This window comes from Leuciscus leuciscus (assembly GCF_965113295.1).
Source record: "Leuciscus leuciscus genome assembly, chromosome: 12".
Taxonomy (NCBI): Eukaryota; Metazoa; Chordata; class Actinopteri; order Cypriniformes; family Leuciscidae; genus Leuciscus; species Leuciscus leuciscus.
The window spans coordinates 43,240,851-43,266,699 of record NC_138736.1 but is presented as its reverse complement, the minus strand read 5'-3'; the positions used below and the strand labels follow the sequence as shown (position 1 = coordinate 43,266,699).

At 38.6% G+C, this 25,849-nt stretch overlaps 1 protein-coding gene across 5 annotated transcripts in view; it reads left to right on the top strand.

The window, feature by feature from the left end:
• The first annotated feature begins 3,046 nt into the window (after nucleotides 1–3,046).
• LOC309511372 (phospholipase A and acyltransferase 5-like) overlaps nucleotides 3,047–25,849 on the top strand; it is a 30,010-nt gene continuing 7,207 nt past the window's right edge. Inside the window, exons 1-11 of one of the 5 annotated variants that reach the window (XR_014210585.1) lie at nucleotides 3,047–3,372; nucleotides 4,101–4,340; nucleotides 5,073–5,283; nucleotides 5,401–7,221; nucleotides 7,306–7,483; nucleotides 7,605–7,681; nucleotides 8,793–8,973; nucleotides 9,120–9,368; nucleotides 9,463–9,634; nucleotides 9,775–9,908; nucleotides 11,009–11,143. Coding sequence is in view for 2 of the 5 variants with exons in the window: in XM_082186571.1 (XP_082042697.1) it covers nucleotides 11,069–11,355; nucleotides 18,998–19,052; nucleotides 20,321–20,420 (442 nt within the window). In the remaining 3 variants the exon portion in view is untranslated. Of the gene's footprint in view, nucleotides 3,373–3,812; nucleotides 4,341–5,072; nucleotides 5,284–5,400; nucleotides 7,222–7,305; nucleotides 7,484–7,604; nucleotides 7,682–8,792; nucleotides 8,974–9,119; nucleotides 9,369–9,462; nucleotides 9,635–9,774; nucleotides 9,909–10,993; nucleotides 11,356–18,997; nucleotides 19,053–20,320; nucleotides 20,421–25,849 lie in introns of those variants that run through there. The other 4 variants (XR_014210586.1, XR_014210587.1, XM_082186571.1 and 1 more) reach the window with 4 other exon arrangements.

Here is a 25,849-nt window from a genome sequence, read left to right as displayed (position 1 = left end):
ATCTTTGCAATCCATCCTTGTCTTTGAGTTGCTGAAATATTGGTAGGGCAAAAACATGCCCTAATATGAAATATGATATAATATATTTATAATATATATATAATATATTTTTCATGAAATATGAAAAATATTGGTAGGGCAAAAACAAAGGCTAGAATCCAGATGCCAGTCAGATGAAGGCATCTGTGTCGTCTTTCCAGTCTGTACAGTAGCTTCCTGTTAGTGACCCTTGACTTGATGACATTGTGATAGCGGTGCACACTCATGGAGGTGACCGTCAGGACAGCAACATACAGATTCCAGTGACCCAAGAAGAACAGGATCCTACAAGACCAAAGACCAAGTTTCCATCCAAACAGTATTCCACACAGCACAACAGGAGCCAAGCAAAGGGTCAAAGCATCAGAGACAGCAAGGTTTAGCATTAGGCTTAAGGTAAAGCTCAAATTTTTGTTCCACTCACGAACAATGCTGACGATTACAGCGATATTGCTTGGCAAACCCACCAAACAGCACAAACCCAGAACTACAGCAGGAGTAATCTGTTCTGAACCCACAGCAGTGTTGTTAGATGTGGAATTGGAGCTTACGTTGAGCTCCATCATGATCAAAAAATATTTTTGGTCTGGAAAATGCTGAATGCAAGTTATGACTGCCTGAAGAACAGGGGCTATGTCGACTCCTCCCACTTCTGTAAACTAAAACCACAGCTTTGCTCTCATCTCAATCAAGGAGAAAAAAATAATTAATTAAAGTATATATTTTCATCTAAACCAAACAATGCAATTAAAATAAAAGATACAGAGACAACATTATGAATTCACCCTTAAAGGGGTCATGATGCTATTTTAAACGTTCATTATTTTGTTTATTGGGTGCAATAGAATAGGTTAACATTTTTCACATGCTGTACATTATTGTTGGTTGTTAATCGATGGTATATGATTTTGTTGAAGGCTTCTGTTTGCATTATTTTTAGCTTGTTTCTAAAATAGCTGTATTCTTGTGGTTTGTGGTTTTCAGATGTTTCTTCATCTTCTGTTCTTCCTTTTACTCTTAATGAAGCCCCTTTTGCAAGCTGCAAACATTTACCTCATATGCTTATTTTTTAAATAAAAAATATAAAAAATTATTAAGTCTTATTAAGCTCATAATAATATACAACACCATGGTAATATATCACTACTTATAGGATGTTCTTAATTCTAAGTTTTACAGTTTTTCTCAATCACTTTGGCTCAATTCTCGAATGAGTTAGTCTCTTAAAACAATAAGTTCAGATTTCTGAACAATTAGTTTCTGGTTCACAACATATTTGAATTTCTTATTGATTTGAACAAATTGCATGCGTTTTGGCATATGTATGCAAAAAAGTAAGTACATTGTCTTCAATTTGAACAATAACTAAATGCAGCCAAACCACAAGAAACCTATTTAGTTTTTTCCAAGGCCCATATTAGGCAAGGCAAGTTTATTTACATAGCACATTTCATACACAATGGCAATTGTGACTTGTGCCACACCTCCTTGTGGGTTGAACACCTGAACCGTGGGAAAATTTCACACGCTCAGTAGTTCTAAACAGTGTATATTAAAACTTTTAAAGAAATGTACAATATATACACAGTCAGAGATGAGATCAGTGTTTTTTATTTATTAAAGAAGACATATGTACATTCATCACTTTTAAAACATTAATGAAATAAGTTAAAATTAAATTTTTCTCTAAAAAGAGTTATTAAAAAATGAGTTAGTGTTATTTTAAGATGTTAAGACATTTTTTAAAATGTTGATTTGTAAAACTGTTACATAAAACACAAACATTGTTAAAAAGCCTTGTGTTTTTTACATACCATTGTTAAAGGACTCAGAGTTTTTAAAGAGTTTCAAAGTGTTTCCTTGTGCTGGAGCAGTGTAAAGAACGTCCATTCAGTCCGGAGGTCTGACAGGATTGACATTTTCTGAAGGTTACAGAGAGACACACACAAACCCCACCCCCTATCCCACCCACAACAGATGTGAGTGTGGGAAAACCCCACAGCTCCTTTCCACTCCCAAATAGAAAACACGTCTGGTCACTTCAGAGTCCAAGCTGGAAATGACTACAGAAAGAGTGTGGAGGAGTGGGACAGACCACACCCCCTAACACACCCCTCTCAAAGCTGAGAGGTCAATCTCGATTTAAGGACGTCCCTAAAAATGACATCACTCACGGGGGAATTCCCTCCCTCCCACAGTGACAACTAGTGTTTAAAAAGGAGCAGAAACTTTGAGTAAAATACTACTTGTGATTTTTTTGCAAATCAGATTATCTGCGATGGCTATGTCAGACCCCAAAACACCTGAAAGAAACATCAATGATGCTATGGAGGATTTGACTTTATCTCCACGAAAAAAAAGAGAAACGCATGGGCCATGCTTAACACGATTTCTTCACGAGCCGTCAGATTCTGTGAAATATAGTTTCCGTCTGTCTGAAGGCCGTGCGTGTACGTATGTTTATGACAAAATCAACAGAGAAGTCAGATTGGTTAACGTGGATAACGATGAGCGATTCACTACAAATTCAACGGACGACCCCGATTTGACATTCACAGAAAGAGATTTATTTTATTCAAAAGTATGGCCAGATTTGAAAGATGGGATGGATATGCCATTTTTTATTGCCGAATGGTCTGCAATAACTATGGGTACAAGGTACCGAATCCTCGCCGATCAAATTAACAAATACCCTGAAGATTACGTCTATATCCTGTGCAGTGATTTTGGAAAGAATTTGAAAAGGAAAGAAAAAACTTGACTTGACCTACAATTATACGATCTGAAATTCATATTTCAATGGAAGGATCTAGCTGTTTTGGAAGAGATTTTTTCCAAGATCAATCAGCTTTTCCAATGGACCAACGCGCATGAACGCTATAACAACATTAAAGTGAAACTTATAATTTCTGTACTGAACTTGGATATCATAACTTGGCCTTCCTCACAAACTACGGAGTTTCAACACCTGCCCCAGACGCCGAGACCGAAAAGACGCTTGCGATCATCTTCCCAAAGAACCGTTGCTAGATCTCCCGGCTCTATTAATTTGTAATACGGATCGAACGGATCAATCCCACTGGAACTGTGTTCTAGAAATACATCTGATATTGATATGAGGGAAGGCATTCAGAGGCATACGCTACTGTAAGTATTACATATGTAACCGGGTTGAAATGTCACCAAATCCTGATGAACATTGTTTTCTATATGTTTAAGATCTGCTTTATTGCCAATATTTATGCCTGAATGTTGTATTCAGACCATGGTGTTAATAACTGTACTGTCACTTTAAGAGGTGTCTTCAGTCTGCGCTAGGCTAGCTGAGAGGAGGTAATGTATTATTTTGCACGTCAGTTTTAAACACTTATTTCGGTTTTTGGACGATGCAAACCTTGTTTTATTCATGCATAAATGTTAGTTTTGAGGTTGTGAACATGCAGTTAATGTGTCAATCGAATATAAACCATGTAAACAGACTTTTTGCAAGCTTTAAAGTAAAGTAAGACATGTTTCCACGCTAGTCTACAGGGTTTTCTGTATGTTTATCTGCTAACAGGAGCTTGAGATCTGTGTGCTGTGTGGAGGAGACTGCATGTAACAGAGCCTTATGGATATGTTTGTTGATTTGTACAGACAAATCCACCGTTCTGCCTTCATTAAAAAAGCAACCAGAGTTGGTTGTGTTCCGGGTCCTTTCTTCACTCAGTACCACAAGAACACAACGCAGAACATGGGATGGGATGGGATGGGGATGGGATGGGGGGGGGGGGAATGATATTTCATGCATACTGAGTTTTTTACACTGTTAAAGAGTTGGATTCCCATGCTAAACATGGACAAAGTTTCAAAAATTAAGTTGTACGTTTGATGGAGTATTACTCCTTCCGGTTTGTCACAAGTTTCGGAAAGTTTTTTTCGAGTATGGGCGTGTGTGACGTCAGATGGGGCGGTCGTAATAAGGGCACTTCTCCCGGAAGGGCGCGCGCGCACCCGTAGACCAGAGCGAGAGAGATAGAGAGAGCGAAATGTCACCAAAGAAGTGTGTTTTTGGTTGCCAGGGCAAGACAACCCTGCACAGATTCCCCAAAAACCCAGCATTAAGGGACCAGTGGATGGAGTTTATTTTTACAGAGCATCAACGGAGTTGTGCAAGTGTTCTTGTTTGTTCCCTGCATTTCGAAGATGATTGTTTCATAAACAAGGCCCAGTTCGACGCCGGGTTTGCAGATCGTTTATTACTTAAGGATGGAGCAGTCCCAGCGATAAAGGGTCACGGGCGTGCGCTGGATCCGCAGGCGGTGAGTAAACCTGCTCCAATGTCTGTGTGGTGTTAGCTATCGGCGGGTTAGCACAGCAAGTAAACAACATGATCACGTATAGTTAATGTATCTATGGAGCATGCGGTGTGTGTGTGTGTGTGTGTGTGTGTGTGTGTGTGTGTGTGTGTGTGTGTGTGTGTGTGTGTGTGTGTGTGTTTAAATACATTTGTTTAGCTGGCCACTGTAGGTGTCTGTTTATTTATTGTAAAACCACTCCAAACAACAATACACAAAGAGTGTGAAAATATGTTGAAATAAATGAATTATTTCATACTAAACCTAGTTCACACAAAGCGCGCTTCTTCATTGAAATGCGCTACTATTCCATTGTTTTTCTATGATAATACTAGTGTCATGTGCAAAACTGTTCCGCTTGCTACTGCTAAATCACATACAATAATCCATAAACCAAATCATGTCCTCATAAACCACGAGTGAACACACACAAATGTTGTAAACCTCGCGCAGGACATGTTGTTCTAAACACACTGCGCTCGAGTTACAGTCATTTCTGCTTTTATAAAACTCTCGAGATCTGGTGTTTGTCTAAGCAAAACGCGTATGAACGAGCCCTTAGTATTGTTTATATCCTTGTTCTGCATGGAATTACTATTTGATTGTAGTCTAGCAAGGTGATTATTCTGAAAGTCATGTTGCCAGTAAAGAACCACATTTTGGTATTTATTTCTTTATTTAATTCTTTATTTCTAGAGCACATCTACATATGTTCCTGCCAGCCAGGACTTGCCTTCTGTCACGCACGTGGAAGGTCAAACAGAACCTAAAGCAACTGTGTCTGCTGAAGCGCAAGCCAAACCCCGAATGCAGTCTATAGGAATTCAGTGTACTTTCTTTCCATCTCTAAAGACCGCTGCCACTCAGTTATCTTTCACTGAACAGACAGGACATGTACAGAGCAAAGGTATGTATATAATATGTGCAATGGTTCTTACTACCTTTACCTTTATAGATCATTTTAAAGGCACTGTTTTATATATGAAGGTGTACCTAAATCAAATATACATTTTTACTCTGTCAGGCACACAGGCAACAGTTTCCTTTCAAGTGTTAGTACTGAGACGACACCGGCTGAAACATGGAGGCATATGGCATCTACACCAATAAAGGCATCCACATCTGGACTCGGTCCAACACCAGTTAAAAGACCCCGTACAGAATTGCTGGATGAGTTTCAAGCAAATGTTTCAGAAATTCCACAAACTCTAGATTCCACATATGAGCCTGGAGAACCTTCTGAAACCAGGTAATGCTGTTCAAATGTACATATCAAATGTAATTTAACATTGATATTCCATACTTTGCTCTTACTTTTAGTGGGATGGACATCTCTTGTGATTACACAGATTACACACGGGCAACTCTTTTATTCATCTCTACGCAGACGACACTGTTCTGTACACTTCAGGCTCAACATTAGAAAACGTTTTAGAAAAACTTCAAAAGAGTTTTGAAGACATTCAATTAGCCTTCTGTGATCTTCAATTGTCTCTTAACTCTAGTAAAACAAAATGCATGATTTTTAATCGGACTCATTCTGTATCTTCGTGCCCAATAAACATCACCACCTTGAATGGGTCTAAGCTGGAATATGTGGAGAAATATAAATACCTAGGGGTCTGGCTAGACCCCTCGCTTTCCTTTCAAACCCATATAAACCATCTCCAGTCAAAGGTCAAGTCCAGGATCGGGTTTCTATTTCGAAATAAAGCTTCATTTACTCTTCCTGCAAAACAGGCCCTTGTGAAAATGACCATCATCCCAATGCTTGACTTTAGTGATGTTGTCTACAGAACTGCTTCTAATTCTTTACTCAAGAAATTGGACGTTGTTTACCACAGTGCTATTCGCTTTATTACTAAAGCCCCATATAACACCCACCACTGCACTCTTTACTCACTAGTTGGATGGCCTTCGTTACACAACCGGCGCCTAAATCACTGGTATCAGTTAATTTACAAGTCCATACTAGGCAAAACACCATCTTACCTAAGTACTTTAATAACCATATCAGTGCCTGTATTTAACTTGCGTTCGAGTAAATATATCTTTCTAGACCCTACAAAAGGCCGCTCTTCTTTTAAATTTTCTGCTGCAAATGATTGGAACACTTTACAAAAGTCTCTTAAATTAGAATCCACTGTTTCGATCACTACTTTTAAAGTTTTACTCTCAAATTTACTGACGGATCACTGTACATGTTGATGCTCTTTGTGAACAAAGACTTATGTATTTTTGCACATACAACTAAATGACTGTCATTGCATTTATTTGCACATTATCAATTTATCCATGTTGAACTATACTATTTTCCTACTGCCATTTCTCTTACACTGCCATTTTACATTTTAAACTATCAAGTTTTTCATTTATTTTTATACAATGTTTAATACTTTTTAACTAATCTGAATGTCTTCTATATTTATGACTGTGTAGTTGAATGTTGGTATGTCATGTGTAATTTCATGTCGCCTTGTACCCTGCACCTTATCTTGGCCAGGTCGCGGTTGCAAATGAGAACCTGTTCTCAACCGATTAACCTGGTTAAATAAAGGTATAAAAAAAAAAAAAAAAATAAAAAAAAAAAAAAAAAAAAAAAAAGTACATTGTTTTTGAAAGCTCTCTCAGAGAGCTTTTTAAAACATGTCCTTTGTGCAAGAATAAGTGCAGTGTACAGCGACGTCGGCTTGGGACGTTTGTGTCCTTCTGTCAGGTCTGCCAACACTGCCAATATACCAGAAAATGGCAGAGCCAGCCTGTGAAAGGAAGCACCCCAGTTGGAAACCTGCAGATGTCAGCGGCAGTGTATTTCACTGGTGGATCATTTATTCAAATGCAGAAGGTATTTTAGGAGTATTATGTGCACATTGTTTTGTAGACTTCACAAAGGAAACAACCCATAATTCCATTTCTGCTATGTTGCCAGATTTGCAGAGCTATGAATCTGCAAATCCACCAGTTCAGATCCTTCAGAATGCATGCTGGGTGGTTTCTGGAGCCAGCCATATTCCACAAGTGGAAGATGGATCAGCAGGCCATGGTCCAGTCACTACAGTCGTTGGGCAAACTTGCACTGAGTGGCGATATGCGTGCTGATTCTCCAGGTGATTTTTACAATAATATTTATTCTATGTTGGCGAGACTTTGTAATCATACTAATGTAAAATTACATGTTTCTGGTTCCGCAGAGTATTGTATTAACTTACAAATGTTCTCTATATTTAGGACATTCTGCCAAATATGGCAGCTATACTTTATTGCATCTTGACAGCAATCAAATTCTGGACATTCAACTAATACAGGTACATTTCTCTTGCAGTATGTAGTAATGCTTCTAGGCCTGTCACGATAACACATTTTGCTGGACGATAAATTGTCCAAGAAATTATTGCGATAAACGATAATATTGTCGTTCGAGACCATTTTCATCTAATATAATGATAATGGCATAATAATGCAGGAACACCTTTTCAGAGATCTATAAACTTTTATTTCTTAAGAATATTAAACATTGAAAACGGAAAAACATTTTAAATATCCACAAAAAATTAACAAAACAACCAAAAACAATAAAACCAATGGACTCTCAGTGTCTGTTAACAAAAAAAATTCACTTGAATAAATACCAAAACAATAAATAAAATGGATGTAAACAAAATTGCACTTCAAAAAATATTAAACATTAGGCTCAGACATAAATAGTGATACATTCTATAACAGGCAAAACTGCCGGTTAGGACCTTTCAACAGGCCATATCACACCATTCTGCACTGTCCTCCTGTTACTTTGTCGTCTAAACGCCCGAGTGATTGTGTAACCTACTGTCGGGAAGACGGAGACGCACTTTATTGCGTGTATATGCTACGCACTGAAAATACTTGGTTAGGATTAGGGGTGAGGAGTGCGTATTACACGGCATAAAGTGCGTATCATATGCACGCAAAAACTATTTTTGGCGTATAAGTGGCACGAGAAATAACATTCGTGGTATAGATACGCATTTTCATGAGATCGGGCTCGCTGTGGCGTTTGGCTTTGAAACCAATTCCATCTTTTTCTTTTTTTTTCTCCTTTAACTCACAACTAGCGTCTTCTCTCTCTCCCGGCAGTCGCCGCAAGCAGTCCCGCTTTCCCATACAAAGACCATGTGACTGACAAGAGGGTTCACTCCTCCTATACGCTAAAGAACCGAGAGTGGTCATCCAGTCTCTTTGTTAGAGAGAGAGAGAGAGAGAGAGAGAGAGAGAGAGAGAGAAACACATGCAAATGGAATTATCGTGGCCGGAAAAATTATCGAGCTCATTTGTTTTTATCGTGCGATTAATTGATTTATTGACTATCGCGACAGGCCTAAATGCTTCATGTTTTTTTTTATGCGACTTTGCATTTGGTGATTTTGATTTTTTTTAAAGAGCAATGAAGTTGGAGGCAGTGCACACATGGAGAAGGAAGGACTCAGAAGAGCTCTGGATCATCTAGAGTCCAACCAGTTACAAGTAGATTACATTGTGACTGATCACCACACCCAGGTGCAGAAATATCTGAGGGAGAGAGAGATCAAACAGTACTATGATGTTCGGCACTTCGAGAAGGGTAAATGCAAGTCAAAATGATTTTTATATTACTATTTTTGAACAATTATTGGACATGGATAATAATTTCATTTCAAGCTATTATTTTACTTTTAGTTAGCTTATGATTTTCATTTTGTTTCTCTTTTTGACTTCTGGTATTTCCAGGGCTATCTAAAAAATTGGAAAAATTGTCAAGAAACAAAGACTGCCAAGTGCTGCGACACTGGCTGCTGGGTATAAGAAATCACATCTACTGGTCAGCCATGTCTTCCACAGAAGGACCAGAGAAAGCTGCTAAGTGGAAGAGTTTATTTAATCACATTCAGAATGTCCACATTCATGAAGATCCAGCGTTCCCCAAGTGCGCTCATGCAGACAGAGTGTCCAGAGACCCTAGTAAATGGTTAAAACCAGGTTTGTGACGGTCATTTCTAGTTTTTAAAACAAATAACCTACTATTGGTCTAAATGTCAGTATTTGTAACATTTCCCCGTTTCTATTGTAATAGGTACCATGGTCCTGTATAAAGTGGAGAAGCTGCTCATGAATAAGAGAGTTCTCCTCGATGTGGAAAAGCTGAGCCACCAACATCTAACTTCAGCTCTGGAGGCGTTCCACAGTGTCATTCTGAGATTCGCCCCGAACAATGTTGTTTTTCCTTTTATTGGAATGCTATGCAGGTAATAATTGTTCTAATACGTTACATCACCCAGTGTTGTCAAGACAAAAAAAATGAGTATATATATATCGCCTTATTTTCAAACGTGTACGTGTGCTTGTTAGTACATTTTTAAACTTATTTTTCACTTTATCTTTCTAGGCTGTATCTTGTGGCAATGCATTTCAACGAGAATGCTGATCGTGAACAGGCAATGAACTTGGAAGGCAAAGCTGTATATTGAATAATGTTTCCAAAATCTAAGAAGGGGCAACCAACAGTGAAGCCTACTTTTGGTTTGTTCATAAATCTTTTTTTATAAATACAAGTAAATGGTGTATATATATATATATATTAGGGGTGTAACGGTTCACAAAATTCACGGTTCGGTTTGATACGATACACTTGTGTCACGGTTCGGTACGTTTTCGATACAGCAAAAAGAAAGAAATGCCAGAGAAATTTCCTTGATTTAATTTTTTTGTTCTTTTTTTATATTAAAACTAACATCATAAAGTATGATATTTTTTACTTTGAGCAATTCTGGAGCTATAATTGACTCTTCTTATGAGCATATAAAACAAAACAGCTCCTTGGAAAAAATGAAATGTAATATTGTAGTAGTTATAAACAGGTTTATTTTAGTTCAGATTAACAGTTGAGGGCAGCAAATGTATTCATGATGTCAAAATAAAACCGACAACCGACGTAATGTTACTTGAAGGCATTATAGCCTACTATTCCTGCCAAACTTCCATGGTTGCAGTTAGTGTTACTACAGTAAATCCATGGTGAATGATGATCTGTGGACACTGGATAGTTCATTCATGGCACAATGTTTCTTCCAGGTTCGCTGTTTGATCCGTTAATAATGGAGAAATGTGAATGTTTCTCACTAGATCTCGCAGCGATGTTATTACTTCTGTGGAGAATTCAAATGCTTTCTTTACTGGATCTCTTATTAGCGCTGTGTAGTAACAGTGTCACATGATCACGATCGGCTCGCGCTGCACTGGTCCAAACTGATAAACGGTCCTTCAACCACACAATAACCAGCAGTTTCGTTCCGCTTGCATTACGTTTGCCATCTGATGTTGGGCAATGTTGTGGTCGCGCCGGCACCTCTTACATTATGAGTGCGCTTGCCACGCGTGACCCGCCTACATTTGAAATAATGAAATTTTGGTCGGCAGGAAAAATGGTCCAACGAAAACCGAACCGAAAGCCTCGAACGGTTCAGTACGAATACGTGTATCGTTACACCCCTAATATATATATATATATATATATATATATATATATATATTAAAATAACAGTACTTCCAAAAAGTGTCACAAATGTTTAGAAATAGTACAACAAACCAATAACAGTAAATAAGAGTTTTTTTTATGGCAGGATACGTCAAAGATCTGATGAGACTGGTGTGTGTCGAGGTGTTTGAAGACCCTGCCAACTATGTTGAGGAACTACGAAAAGTACCCATTCCAGTTTCCCTATCAGAACAGTTTGACAGGCCAGCAAAGGAGGATCTCATTGTTAGACACGTGTCTAGGTTCAATCCAGCGGTGGCCGGAAGCCAACATAGTTCCCACCAGCATCAGGAAACTCCTGCCGAATCCGCAGGACAACACCCGGTGGAATGACCAGGTGCACGTGTCTGCCCAGATACCCCCAGCACCAGCTGACCAAACTACGACAGGCAAGAGACCTGAAGCGTCTGGCAGAGTGGGGGAATTATTACAGTCAGTAATGCAGCATTTTGTATTATGTTCAACATATACTTCTTGTACATTTGTATGCTACATTTTTAGATGTCCTTGCAAATAAATGTTTCCAATTATTGATGCTTAAATTTTGTTTATTACAATGCGCACCTTGCTAGATAAATAAACACATTTGACAAAGTTTATTGGTTTGATATCTGTATCATTACATAAATCTTTTTTCATAATTACTCGCTCCTCCTCTCTTCTCCTCCTAAGTGGGCCATAGTCAGCTCTGTACATGTTATTTATGTTCTGAGGTGTATAGACATTTAGGCAGTTGTCCTCCAGTCCTGGATGATCTGTCATGCACTGCTGTGCAGAGAGGTTGGCACCTGAGGCAATCGTCTCCTTTTTTCAAAAAAATCATAAATTATGTCAGCCATGTAATTTACAGTCACACTGTAATTGCTGACATTGTCATTAATTCCAATTTTAATTATATGATGAGATAGGGACTATGCATGCATGTAATTACATCCTATTACAGCAATACACTGGTTGGATAATACCTAAAATGTTATATAATGATCCCCAAAGTTTATAAATGAAGGTGAAGGAATAATGTGTAAAATCTTTTATGAAGACAGTGCTAAAGTGCATTTAGTAAGCTAATTGTATGCTATCATATTAAGTCTTACAAACTACAACTTTACACATTATAATGCATTTCAAGACATAAATCTGGCAACCCCACTTCCAAAAGTTTAGTTAGTAGTATGTATTATGGCAGTGCGCTTGTACACAGACACATTGAGTTGATGTATTTTAACCAGGGCAGAAAAAATATCAGTTATTGATCACAACATCCAACATTGCATTTTGTTTCACGTTGTTCAGTTTTATCCAAACAAACTAGTGTGTATGTTTGTGTATAGGAGATGGGTGGTGTCTATCTTACCATAATCTGTGTTGCATAATTTAGTTCCAGTGCTACACCGGTAGGGCTCATACAGGAGCTGCTGCTGTAGGGTTATGAGGTGTGAGCGGCCCCTTGAAGTTTCTCCACCCCCATCTCCTACATGTAAAGCTGTGTGTTCTGCCCGATGCAGGCGAGACCAGACCCTTGCGGAGTCTGGTTCTGAAGAAAGTCATTTGTCAGCCTGTAGGGAAATACACCTAGAGAGGAAAACACAGTTTAATCTTGAGCCTTTATACAAATTGCATTAAGATAGATGGTCTATCTCAATATTTCTCTGATGGCCTTAGTCAGACAGTTGTTACTGATGGCTTTGATCTGTTAAGATTTTATGCCATTAGAAGAAACTTTGTTTTAGTTTACAAAGACATGTATTATTATCATGATCATGTTTTTGCAAAGAAAAGGTCAATTAAACTAAGTGATGATGGTCAGATCTGACTGCTGTTGCAGTTAAACTCACACAGTCTGCTGTGTTGTGAGCATTAGGACCCTCAGGTCTGCTGGGGGAATCTCTTTACATGATGCTGTTTATCGACACTAGCCAGATCTGTGTTCAGAGCGATTAGATCTCCAGGTGTGGTGCTGTGCTTGTTTGTTTAGCCTTTATGGTGCCATTCAACTCTTGACCATTTGGATCTCTGTGGTCCATAAAGACTGTAGATTTTCTGTCTGATGTTTACATTTCACACAACTGTTCTTACATGTCCAGTACAATACCTTCCCTGATCAGATCCCATGTGAGCTGACGCTCTTAGAAAGGAGTTTGTTATCACTTGCGCCACTTTGTTTGTGGTTTTGTTGCAAATGAAAATGAAAACCTGTACCTCCCCTTGTTACTGGGTTGAAGATCTGTTAGATCAAAATTAAATCACCCTTTGGCTTTTGATGGATATTCAAGGCATGGCAATCAGATTGATCATTTTAGGTGGTACATACTGGGCATTGTAATTTCTCTCATTAAAGATTCTTGCACAAATAGAAGGTAAAGAAGTTCTTTCTCATAAATTTTTCCTTTCAGTTTCCTTTCTTACCAATACTTTCTCTACCATCTAGGCTATTATCTCATTCCTCCCAACACTAGTAGTGTTCCTGCCTTCTTGCTCCCTACATGCACATAGAATCTTTATACATTCGGATTCTTTTCATTCGTCTTCAATGAAATACAAGATTGTTTTTTGAAAGAACAGCGATTAATTTGATGTAATTCATATTGTTCTTTGTCTAAATTCTCTCATGAGACAAGGACAAGCTGTGTATGTCCTCTGACACTATCAGGCCTGGCTACAAGCCTCTTAGTGACACAATAATTGTCGTATTTTCAGTATTAAATCAGTATTAAAATTTAGTGTATTTTTTTACTCTAGGGCTTTTGCATAGCAGCTGTTCTCTAGGACTGAGATCATTTTCTCAGATCATTTATTTTGAAATATTATAATTGCATTACACTGTTTTGTCCAACTTTACATTTCGCACACAAAGGATTCAAGTGAGACATTTTTACTTGTTATCTTTTAGCTCATCAAATCACAAGATTTTTTCACAAGTTAGCATGACCATTTTTTTATTTCCAGTGTTGCAATGTTGTTGCAGCAAAGCAAATAATCAAATGTAACGACATTATTTACTTCAGAATTTGAGTTTTTAGTTTTCAACCCTCTGTTGAGTACCAGAATAACATTTGGATGATATTATTCCAATTTAGGTTTCATCACTTGTTGCGTGGGCAAACAAGGAGGTATATACAACATGGCTGTGTTAAAGGCATACCCAGGCATGAAAACTCCTCACCTTTCGGCGAAATTCGCCGTTTTAAACCCAAAATGGGTCACCTACGTGATTTGTGCAGATCCGATGAGAAAATATTTATGAGGTGGGAGGGGGGGTCGTGGCCAGAATTTACCCGCTATATCTCTATATAGTTACCATAAACTTAGCAGCTTTAAAAAAACAATCATCATTCCTAATGCCGAAACCTGACAGCCAATCCGAGTCGGAGTAGGGCAGAATTGTTTTCAAAGTCTTTAACACCGCGAGTCTGATGACACACTGCCGAACAAACAACCGCACGTCGGAAAGCAAGCCTGAGGTAAGTTAGCTTACAATGTTAATTGTCCTGTCAGAAACAGACAGCGATGTTGCCAATGTCATTATTTTTAATTTTGACATAGAAGAGGGCGGGATAATATCGCGAGCGGGCGCGGGCGCCGTGAGCGCTGAGCGAGCAGGAACGAGTAGTGAGTTGTCGTCGAAAAAGATGGATAATGCAAAAAAGCTGTCGGGGGCTAAACATAGAAAAAGAAAGAGAGGAAAGGAGATGGCATGTCAATTGATGCAACAGCAGCTAAATAAGTGGATGGTGAAAGGCCACAGGTAGGATTTTGTTTTGTGTGATGTCCAGGCATGTAGGCTAATGCCATCGGGACTACCGGGAGATTCCCGGTGGGCCGACGTGCTTTTTGGGCCGATACATCTCATACTTTTTTGTTTCGTTTTTTTGTCTTAACGGCCCATAAAACGCATAAAACTGGTACATCGGCGGCCCATTCGTTTTGTTTTGCTTAATTGGCGGCGCTGGGTTAGTGCGTAATTAGTGTGTAATGCATTGGTCAATAAAAAGTCAGCGTTAGTTTTTTTTTCTGACACCCCATGAAACACGTACATCAGCGGCCCATTTGGTTCTTTTCTTGATTGACACTGGGCTAGCCCAATCACACCTTTAATGTGAAGTATAGAAATATACTCTTTCAAGTATAGAAATTAGTACAAAACTAATTATGAAAGTTTCCTTTATTTTTCAGTGCATTTGTTTTACAATATATGGCTATTACTATCTTGGGATTAATATTTTAACTATTATGTAGTAGTAGTAATGTAGACAGACACTGTAACTAAAATAATTTTCCTTTGTTTAATTTGCACCAGATTGATGAATTTAACATTAAAAAGCACTATATATATATATATATATATATAAGTTGATTGGATTGGATTTTTTGCTGCTGCTTCCTTCTCACCTTTTTTACCCCTGACCTGTTTTCATGCCTGCATACCAGGCTGATCTTATGAAAGATTTAAACAGCCTATCATCCAGACTGTTTTTGCTTGTCTGATTGATTTTGGCTGTTTATTGCTGAGGAACTGATATTGTGTGTATATACACTCACCTAAAGGATTATTAGGAACACCTGTTCAATTTCTCATTAATGCAATTATCTAATCAACCAATCACATGGCAGTTGCTTCAATGCATTTAGGGGTGTGGTCCTGGTCAAGACAATCTCCTGAACTCCAGGAATGTCAGAATGGGAAAGAAAGGTGATTTAAGCAATTTTGAGCGTGGCATGGTTGTTGGTGCCAGACGGGCCGGTCTGAGTATTTCACAATCTGCTCAGTTACTGGGATTTTCACGCACAACCATTTCTAGGGTTTACAAAGAATGGTGTGAAAAGGGAAAAACATCCAGTATGCGGCAGTCCTGTGGGAGAAAATGCCTTGTTGATGCTAGAGGTCAGAGGAGAATGGGCCGACTGATTCAAGCTGATAGAAGAGCAACTTTGACTGAAATAACCACTCGTTACAACCGAGGTATGCAGCAAAGCATTTGTGAAGCCACAACACGCACAACCTTGAGGCGGATGGGCTACAACAGCAGAAGACCCCACCGGGTACCACTCATCTCCACTACAAATAGGAAAAAGAGGCTACAATTTGCACAAGCTCACCAAAATTGGACAGTTGAAGACTGGAAAAATGTTGCCTGGTCTGATGAGTCTCGATTTCTGTTGAGACATTCAGATGGTAGAGTCAGAATTTGGCGTAAACAGAATGAGAACATGGATCCATCATGCCTTGTTACCACTGTGCAGGCTGGTGGTGGTGGTGTAATGGTGTGGGGGATGTTTTCTTGGCACACTTTAGGCCCCTTAGTGCCAATTGGGCATCGTTTAAATGCCACGGCCTACCTGAGCATTGTTTCTGACCATGTCCATCCCTTTATGACCACCATGTACCCATCCTCTGATGGCTACTTCCAGCAGGATAATGCACCATGTCACAAAGCTCGAATCATTTCAAATTGGTTTCTTGAACATGACAATGAGTTCACTGTACTAAAATGGCCCCCACAGTCACCAGATCTCAACCCAATAGAGCATCTTTGGGATGTGGTGGGACGGGAGCTTCGTGCCCTGGATGTGCATCCCACAAATCTCCATCAACTGCAAGATGCTATCCTATCAATATGGGCCAACATTTCTAAAGAATGCTTTCAGCACCTTGTTGAATCGATGCCACGTAGAATTAAGGCAGTTCTGAAGGCGAAAGGGGGTCAAACACAGTATTAGTATGGTGTTCCTAATAATCCTTTAGGTGAGTGTAAATACATGTATATTGTGTTTGTTTCCCTAAAAAAATTAGGAAAATGTATCTCTTGGTTTTATTAGTGAAATGTTCTTATTATTTTCTATACAACACTGAACCACACTCTTCTTAATAAAATATACACACTATTTTAATTATCAATTTTTTTTTAATGAAAGTTACAAGACCCATGATACATTTTTTCAGGGTGTCTGCAGGGTTTAGTCAGTCAAATTTAAGACTTTTTAAGACCTTTTTATGACCATTTTGATTTAAATTTATGACCTACATGAATTACGAAAAATAACTTCCTTTCAATAGTCTTTTTTTTAATTGACTTTCATTAAAAGTAACAAGTTTCATTTTCTTAAGAGTAACAAACTGAAGGCTCCCTTTTCCTAAGTATCAATAACACAGGAACAACACTTAACAATTATCATGATAATATATCAGTCAATATCGATAATTATCACGATAAATGTCAAATCTTTATTTCTGTCAAGTTTAAAGGCAGATTTTTGCTCCTAACTGAAAGTTGTAGAAACCAGAGCGTTAATTGTGGTTTTAAACTACTCTTTATTGTCAGAACATATCATGCCAAACAGGTGAACATTTCACAAATCTGAGGTAGAACATTCAAACATTTGTCATTTGTCCTTAACAAAATAAATATATTTATTGGAAAATTTATTTCTTAGTTTCTGCATGTGCTAATGGGGGATATTGTTTCAAGTCTTGAAACAGGTTTGTGTTGCCTGACTTTGATGGCACGTATCTTCATGAAATGTATGAAAAACAGTAGTAGCCTAAATACATTAAATACTGTAATTATATTCCATTAGTCCTTTAATGCATTGTCTACATTAATAATATAATACAATTCAATATGTATATCCCACATTTCACGGTGCAGTTAATAATACTAGGCTAACGTTACAGTAAATCCATGATGGGAATTTGTAGACGGAAAAGCCTTCTGACTGTATCGTTGCGCAGTGTTTCTCCTGTTTGTCAGCGCCGTTTCTTCTGCTTTTAAACTGGTTTAGATCACGGAGACATTTGTGTTCTTTGCTGAATTCAAGCGATTCTCACTGGATCTCGTGACCGAGGCCGATCAGAGTAAACGCGCTGCGCTGCCGTTTGGACTTTGAGCCGAGCGGATAAATGGTCCGTGTGGCGCGCGGTTCAAATGAGTTTCGTTCCACTTTTGGCGCATAAACATTATCGAACTCTTTATATTGTTTTATCGAGAAAAAAATTATATCGCGATAATAATATAGTTTAATGCCCAGCCATAATTTCAGTTAAATTAAGCAGTGACTCAACGACATATACAGTAATAAGCTGAGGAGATTCTTGCGAGTTGCGAGTTCGCGCGGGTTTCTGTGAAAGTCCTTCCGACAAGTCTATTTGCTGCACTGCCGCATGGACCTGGAACGCTGTGATACCACCCAGATTCCTCAGACAGAACTACAACAGGCGAAACGAATGAATGCCGCCGCCAGCGCATTTTCGGGGGGGAAAGGCGATGGTAGAACCAATGAATGAACGAGCATATCAATTTAAGACGTGGCTAAATGTAATTTATGACCTTGTATGGAAAATCCGGACGTTTTTATGACTTTTTATGGCCTAAAATTCGTATTATTAAATTTAAGACGTTTTATGACTTTTTATGACTCCGCGGAAACCCTGTTTTTTACAGTGCAGTGAATCAAACCCCGTCACTGAAGAGTTTGTGTTTTCCTCTTATCCAATCAAACCTGACTCTCAGCACAGATTCTGTACATCATCATCATCATCATCATCTTCATTTTCATCATCATCATCATCAGTCAAATATGTTTAGGAGAATCAGGGTGTGAGCAAACAGAAACCCGTGAGAAACACACACATTAACACTCCTGTGATGGGCATTTACTGCCAGAGATGATCAGAGAAAGAGTGTGTTCTAACAGTGACAGTGCAGAGACACGAGTACTCTGAGTTTACTACTTACTAGAAGAATAAATACCTATTATAAATGCCTATTTTCTGCATAAACCCACTAAACAACAGTTCATGCTAATGTTCTGAGGATATAAAGTGATTTAACACAATGCACAAATAAATGTATATGGAAATAAAAGAGTGCACATTCAGGGCATTTTCACACTTGGAGCATTTGTGTTTCGTTCGCTTCGTTTAGGTGGACTGTTCCCCCAAAGATTGTCTATTTTAAATTGTATTTTGCAAGAGACAGCAAGAAAAGTTTGTTGCATACGGTGTAAGATGCCATTTAGCTGACTATTCATGATTTAAGGACCTGCCCCTGTTAAAAGCTTCATGTGTTTCTAACAGGATCACAGTGAAGAGCAGAAGAGCAGAAGAGCAGAAGGAGTTTGTCATGGAAAGGGTAAATATCTTGTAATGAACTCAAACGTATGGAGAGAGTGAAAGACAGCATCACTCAGCAAATAAAAGACTGTTTGCTCATTGATCAAGGGTTGTCGGAAAGCAGTTTTACTACGGTAACAGAGCTTGAAAGAGTTTAAAAACTACACTAGTTGTTCTCTAAGGAAACAGAAAGCTAAATACGTATAAACTTCTGAAACGAGCATATGTCATGTGTACAGAAGCTGTTTCTAGGCAAACTTAACACTTTCTTATTGTTTTATCTATTCACAAGTTCAATGGTATTGTGTTATTTTAGATAAACAGAATGGGTCTCATTCATGAAACACGAGCAGAACGAATTTTTGTGTAAATCGTGTGTAAAGTGGTTCTGGCGTAAATTTTCGGATTCATTAAAATGTTCGTATTCTCGAAATGTTAGTTGGTACGAAAGAAATCTACACCTGCTCCCAGCCACGCGTAAATAGTGCGTTTAACATCCGAACGTTTTGCTCATTAATAAGGCTGCATTTTAATTCACCTTAATCGGGTAAATATTTACACAGAATTTTGAAAAAATATTATATATAGTAGGCCTAATTATGGTTTTTCTTTTTACTTTTATTATGAGAGCCAGTAATAGCATCTGCAAACAGAACACAAGTCCGCAAGTCACAAGTGTTGCAGTCAAGCTTCATGTCGAACCATTTTCTTTTCACTTCTGGGACTGTTCGATTAACAGATGAAACTCCAGTAACTGCATCTGTAATATATGCTGCCAAGCTTCCTTTTGTTTAGGACCTGATCCGCCACTATGTACGCTTGAAAATAAAATGTGGCATTTTGAATGAACTTCTGATAATAAAACTTCAATTTCTGCATCTGAGAAATTTCTCTTTTTCATTCGCTTTTGAGAAGACATGTTGAAATCCTTCGTTTGGTGTCATAATATGATGCCCATATATAGTTGTCAGTCGGATTTAATGGGCGGGATTTATGGTAATTGAGAATGAGTGTGCACGCGCGTCCCATTTATGACTGATTGGAATTCATTAACACACACACACACACATTTCACTATCACATCTGACGTTTACGAAGTATTTGTGAATCAGGAGAAGAGTTTTCGGGAAGGTCTCTTTACGCGCAAATCACTCACATATTTACTCGTATATTTACGAATGTTTCATGAATGAGACCCTATGATATTATATTTTGACAGATTTAAATGGCTCTGTATCTTTTTTAAATATTACGCCTGACTGACTGATGTCTCTTCTATATGATAAGGATCCGGAGCGTGGAGACCTCATTGAAATCTTCAGAGGGAATTATCAGCACTGGGCTTTGTATGTCGGCAGTGGATATGTGATTCACCTGGTCAGGGAAAGTGAGTGTTTTTATTTTTTACATGCTTTTCATGCTTTACATGCTTTACACGCTACCGTTTGACCGTATGCCGGTGTGACGGAGTGGTACAAGGAATTCCGACTACGCCACCCTTGGGAATTTCACCCAGGGAAATATGAATGACACCTAAAAGATTGCCATTAGGTCACACAGGTTCGACTCTCTTAAGAAGGTAGGCAGAAACGTGGGTAGCTGGGATACAGGGATACTGCACATAACTCAAAACATCAGCCAATCCCTAAGCCCCGAGCGAAGCTAAACAATCTGCTTTCCACAGAACAGTTCGCACATACCTGAAAGGGTGAGCAGTCTTAGAATCCACTTAATGAAACAAGCCGAAGGAACCAAGGAGGGGAAAAGACAAGTAGAATGCAACAATGAATCATTAATGCCACATGCACAGCAACTAGAAGCAAAACTGCTACATGCTAACGGCACAAACCTGCAGCTAGTGTCATTCATAGACAGTAAAAGAAATGGACACAGCGATCCCATTGGATTCAATGGAGAGAAGTGAAGTCAATTAGGCCCAATCCCAATTCTATTTTATACCCCTTCGCCTACTCCTAACCCTTCGCCTACCCCTAACCCTAACCCATTTTTCTTCTGAAGTTCGCAGAAAACAACGGAGATGATGATATCGTCGACGCCTATAATGCTGCGTTCACACCAAACGTGAATAGAGCGTCTGGCGCGAGTGATTTCAATGTTAAGACGCGTTATGCGCGTCTGGAGGTCTTGGGCGCGAATGAGGCGTTTAGCGCGGAGCGGTGGACGCGAATCCCCCTCATTCGCGCGTCCACTAAATATGAACACAAGATTGAATGTGACAAGAAAATGATTATTGGCAGTCATGTTGCCTCTGTTGCCGGTGTATGCAGGGACATTTCTCATACCCCTTCGTTTGAAGTGTGGTCCCGAAAAATCTTCGTTTCAAGGGCTATCTGGCCCTTCCCCTTACCCCTCCCCCTCCAACCAAAAGAGAATCGAGACAACCCTACCCCGTCACGGGAACGCGCAAAACGGTGGGGTAGGGCCAAGGGGTGAATTGGATTGAGCCTTAGAAGCTCTCTCTTCCTGATGGCTGAGCGTACTGCGCAGACTCACACTGAGCTTGACGACGTAGATGTGACGTGAGCAACCCGTCTGTCTTCTAGTAGCTGTGCCAAGAGAAATCTGAATCATTCCCTTCCGAATCTTGCAGAGACGGAGAGTGTGAGTAGGAGGTGTCCATGAGGAGCAGGAGCAACTTTTGCTAAGTTTTCTGATTAATTACTTTGTCATTTTGCCTCACGTCCCCCCGATCGTCCGCAAGCTTCTCCTCCTGTCCATACGGTAATCTCTCTACTGTGCGACAGAGAGTCGCGTGGTTATGATGCAATCGTTAGCCTATTTTTACAAAAACTGCTTCTACAGGGCCATAACATAAGATACAAGGTAATGGAGCCTTTTATACATTTTCGTGTTTCTTTAGAAATAAATAATGGACAAATGGAGTCTTTAACCCCCTGAGGTCTACGGTATCGCCGGCGATACCAGCTCGCTTTTTTTTTATTAGTGTAAAAGAAACTCATAAATACTCTGTTGACTTTGATTTTCCATAGGAGTTTCATACATCAATCGATTCTGTTAAATGTGTATTATTTTTGTGTATACTCACAATAAAAACAAAGTGTTGTGCTTTTTGCCAAATAAAGAAAAATAAAAACGAAGCGAGTTCTGCCTTCTCTCTGCCAGTGTAGTCCATTCTGAAACGCGTCCGAAAATTAACAATAACTCAGCGAATACTCAGTCAAACAGACATACAGACACACAGGCATGAAGCTTGAATTCTCTTCTTTTAAATGAAGTAATTTATATAAAAAACAAATATTCTCATCTTGTGAAATCTGTATTAAAAGAGAGCGATTCCAGTCGAGCTCATCTCATCTCATTATGTTATAATCGGCCCCGCCCACGGAGAGCGCGCGCTATTCAAACGCAAATGGCTGAGGCAATCCTGTGAACGCCCCCATCAGCTCGAGAAAACACACAAGTTTATTTAGATCATTGTTTACACCGTCTTGCAGCGCTGTGAGGAATAATACTAATGGAAAATGTCCCTCAGAAGTGCGGGTATATCGAGGAGCGAGCTGAGGAATCCTAGTAAGTTTTTTCCTTCTCACGTGAATTTCTTCACGTGGGTTTCTGTTTATGAATGAATAAACGGCAGAGATGCGCGCTGTTTACCACAGCTGGCAAAGACAGTTTAAATTTAAATCGCGTGTGTGAATGAATGATGATGTTTTAGCAAACTGCATTGCTATACTGAGATAAGTAAACATCGACTGAATGTTGAAATAAAATGTAGGCTATTTGTATAAGCAACGTATTAAACTGAAAATTAACAATATGCCCTAATATTTCATGAAAACAACGTTACAGTCAGACGAAATATGAAAGACAACATTTTGTTGACTAGATTTGGGTACAGTTTTTACTGTAGAATATACTGCCACATCAAATAAGCTTTTGTTTAGCAATTTCTATATATAAAATACTATTTTTGTCAAAAATAAAGTCATCAACTAAGATGTTAGCTGTTCCAATGTTGGTTATATTCAAACTAATGAATACATAGATAAAATGTAGGCCTATAATCATTTTTTTTACAAAGAAAGAGTACACTTGAAATATTGTTGAAATTGTAATTATTGTTGTAATTGTAACCGTTTTAATAAAATAGCAAAACATATTTACAAGATAGATGTAAGCAAAATCTTAAATGGTCAATATAAGTCTTCTTCTAAATATATCTTTTGTCCTTGCATTGTGGCTCAGTCAGTGTCACACCTGAGTGAATGGCTAATTATGCAGAGTGGGTGTATTCTAGGGTGTAAACCACTCCTCGTTCACGCCCCCCTCACATGGCTTTCCAAGCAAAACCTGTTTTACATCAATTTAAATCAATGTATGGTTTTATGTGAACGATAAAGCAAGACTATTTTCACATAATTTTGAAGAAAAAACTATAGGCGACGACATCCATTAGTCAAAAGTCTTATTGCCACATATTTAGTATGTGTTTTGTGGCCTTATTTCAAAAACTTTAATTTTTAGTTTTTTCGATAACCACGCATAAACATTATTCTCTCAAAAATGAAAACATGTACATACATGTGGCTCACATTTTATTGTAGTCCTGTTTGTGCTATATAGAGTGAATTTACACCTTTGCCATTAATATGTTTATAAGCAACTGAAAAAAGCACAAATGTCAGAGCATGTCAGAACACCCCCAGGGCCCAAAAAAACGCTCAGACTCCAGAGGGTTAAACGCCTCAGATGTGAATTTATTTGCTGTCAAAGTGATGCCAAAAATGAATGGGAGTCAATGGTATGCTAACAGCAGGTGATGGTCCGCTAATCAATGGCGGCGCCGGGGAAGCTTCAGTGTTTTATGAAACATTGGCCCCCTGGGGCTCGTTCTTCGTACGTTGCTTAAAACATCCGAGATCAAATTCCACATCCAAGATGATATCACCGTGCTAATCATGATCCGGCTAATTAGGTTCTTCGAACACACTTGCCGGATATGATTAGTATAGCTGGATTGAGTTATCTGAGATAATTGCGCTGGTTTAAAAGGGGATATGTATCGATAGTAGAAACATTGATCAGCAACGCTGCTATTGGCTGCTCAGCGTGGCCAAAGAGCGCGCTCAGTTTTTCTCCTCAGCAGAGCAAGAACTAATAGTCGAAGTTTATTCAGAATTTTTATGTTTAATCAAAACGCCAGAGAACACCTCAAAGTCTGCAAAAGCCAGGAGAGGCGGCTGGCAAAAAGTAGCAGACAATTTAAATCCGTTAGAAGTGGCCATGTTAGATGTCTTTTATCACTTAATAGCCTTTATTTTTGTATTTTAATAATTGCATAATTACTTTGTTCATTGTAATGTCAGAGTCACCACACTAGAACATGGGAACAAATAAAAGTGAAGTACAAAAATATTCTACATAATGGTAATTTTTAGTTATATTATAGTCTCTTTTATAAAAGGCACTGTTAAATAAATGGTTGTCTGTTTATAAAAGGAACCAAGAAAAAGGCTGAGAAAAAAGAAAAGATCTTAGTAGCCTACACTGTAAAATAATTTTTGCTGCATTAAATTAAGGCTGTATAGTCATTTCAACTGTTAAATCTTGAGTAATGATGAATTGCTTTGACTTGTGAAAGTGAAAACTGATAAACTTAACTTAAAATATTTTGCCATGAGTTATTGATCACATTTTTCCCGAGTGTAGTTCATTGTAATGACATTGTGTTTTCCTCTTTTGTGCACTTTTACATAATACACCAACACTTGTATCTGTTCCCAAGAAAGTGGTGCTGAAATATGTGCAGTAAGTGGACATTTTCTAACTTTCCAAAGGAAAGAAAGTATAAGACTTTGTAATGTTCATTTGTTTCCATTGCACTGGACAGTGAATAAACCCTCTCAGATAACTGTCATATGGAGGAACTAGCCTACCTGCAAGTGCATAAATAACTTTACTTCATTTATACTTGTATGCTTTATGGCTGCAATATAAGTTGCAGGATTCCACATCTACAGAAAGGCCTACAGAAGAGTCTGCACAGACAGAGGAGACATAGGCCTACAGGTGGGCAGTGTATAGACAACTTTTCCTTTTTATTTGTTGCATGAGGCATGTATCAAGTCAAGTCAAGTTTATTTGTATAGCGCTTTTCACAATACAGATTGTATCAAAGCAGCTTCACAGTATTAAATTAAAATAATACAACAAAGTTTGTTTCAAGAGGAATTTATTGATTGATAAAATTAGATTAAATATCCCCAAAATATCCCCAACTGAGCAAGCCAAAGGCAACAGTGGCAAGGAACCGAAAAACTCCATCAAGTGACCTAATGGTGTCCTAAAACTCCATCAGGTGACCTAATGGAGAAAAAAAACCATGGGAGAACCCAGGCTCAGTCGGGGGCCAGTTCTCCTCTGGCATTTATGAGCTAGAGGACGGATTGTAGTTTGAACTGTAGGATTATATGAATGCCTGGCTGAAGAGATGCGACTTTAATCTAGTTTTAAACTGGGAGAGCGAGTCTCAGGAAGTATCTCAACGAACAGTATCAGGAAGACTATTCCAGAGTTTTGGAGCCAAATGTGAAAATGCTCTCCCTCCTTTGGTGGTTCTGGATATCCTAGGTATGACCAAAAGCCTTGAATTTAGTGATCTTAAAGAGCGCGATGGATTATAGGGTGATAGAAGATCCGTTAAATAGACTGGAGCTAAGCCGTTTAGGGCTTTATAAGTCAGTAGCAATACCTTGTAATTAATACGGAACTTTATAGGTAACCAATGCAGTGATGATAAAATCGGTGTTATATGATCATATTTTCTTGATCTCG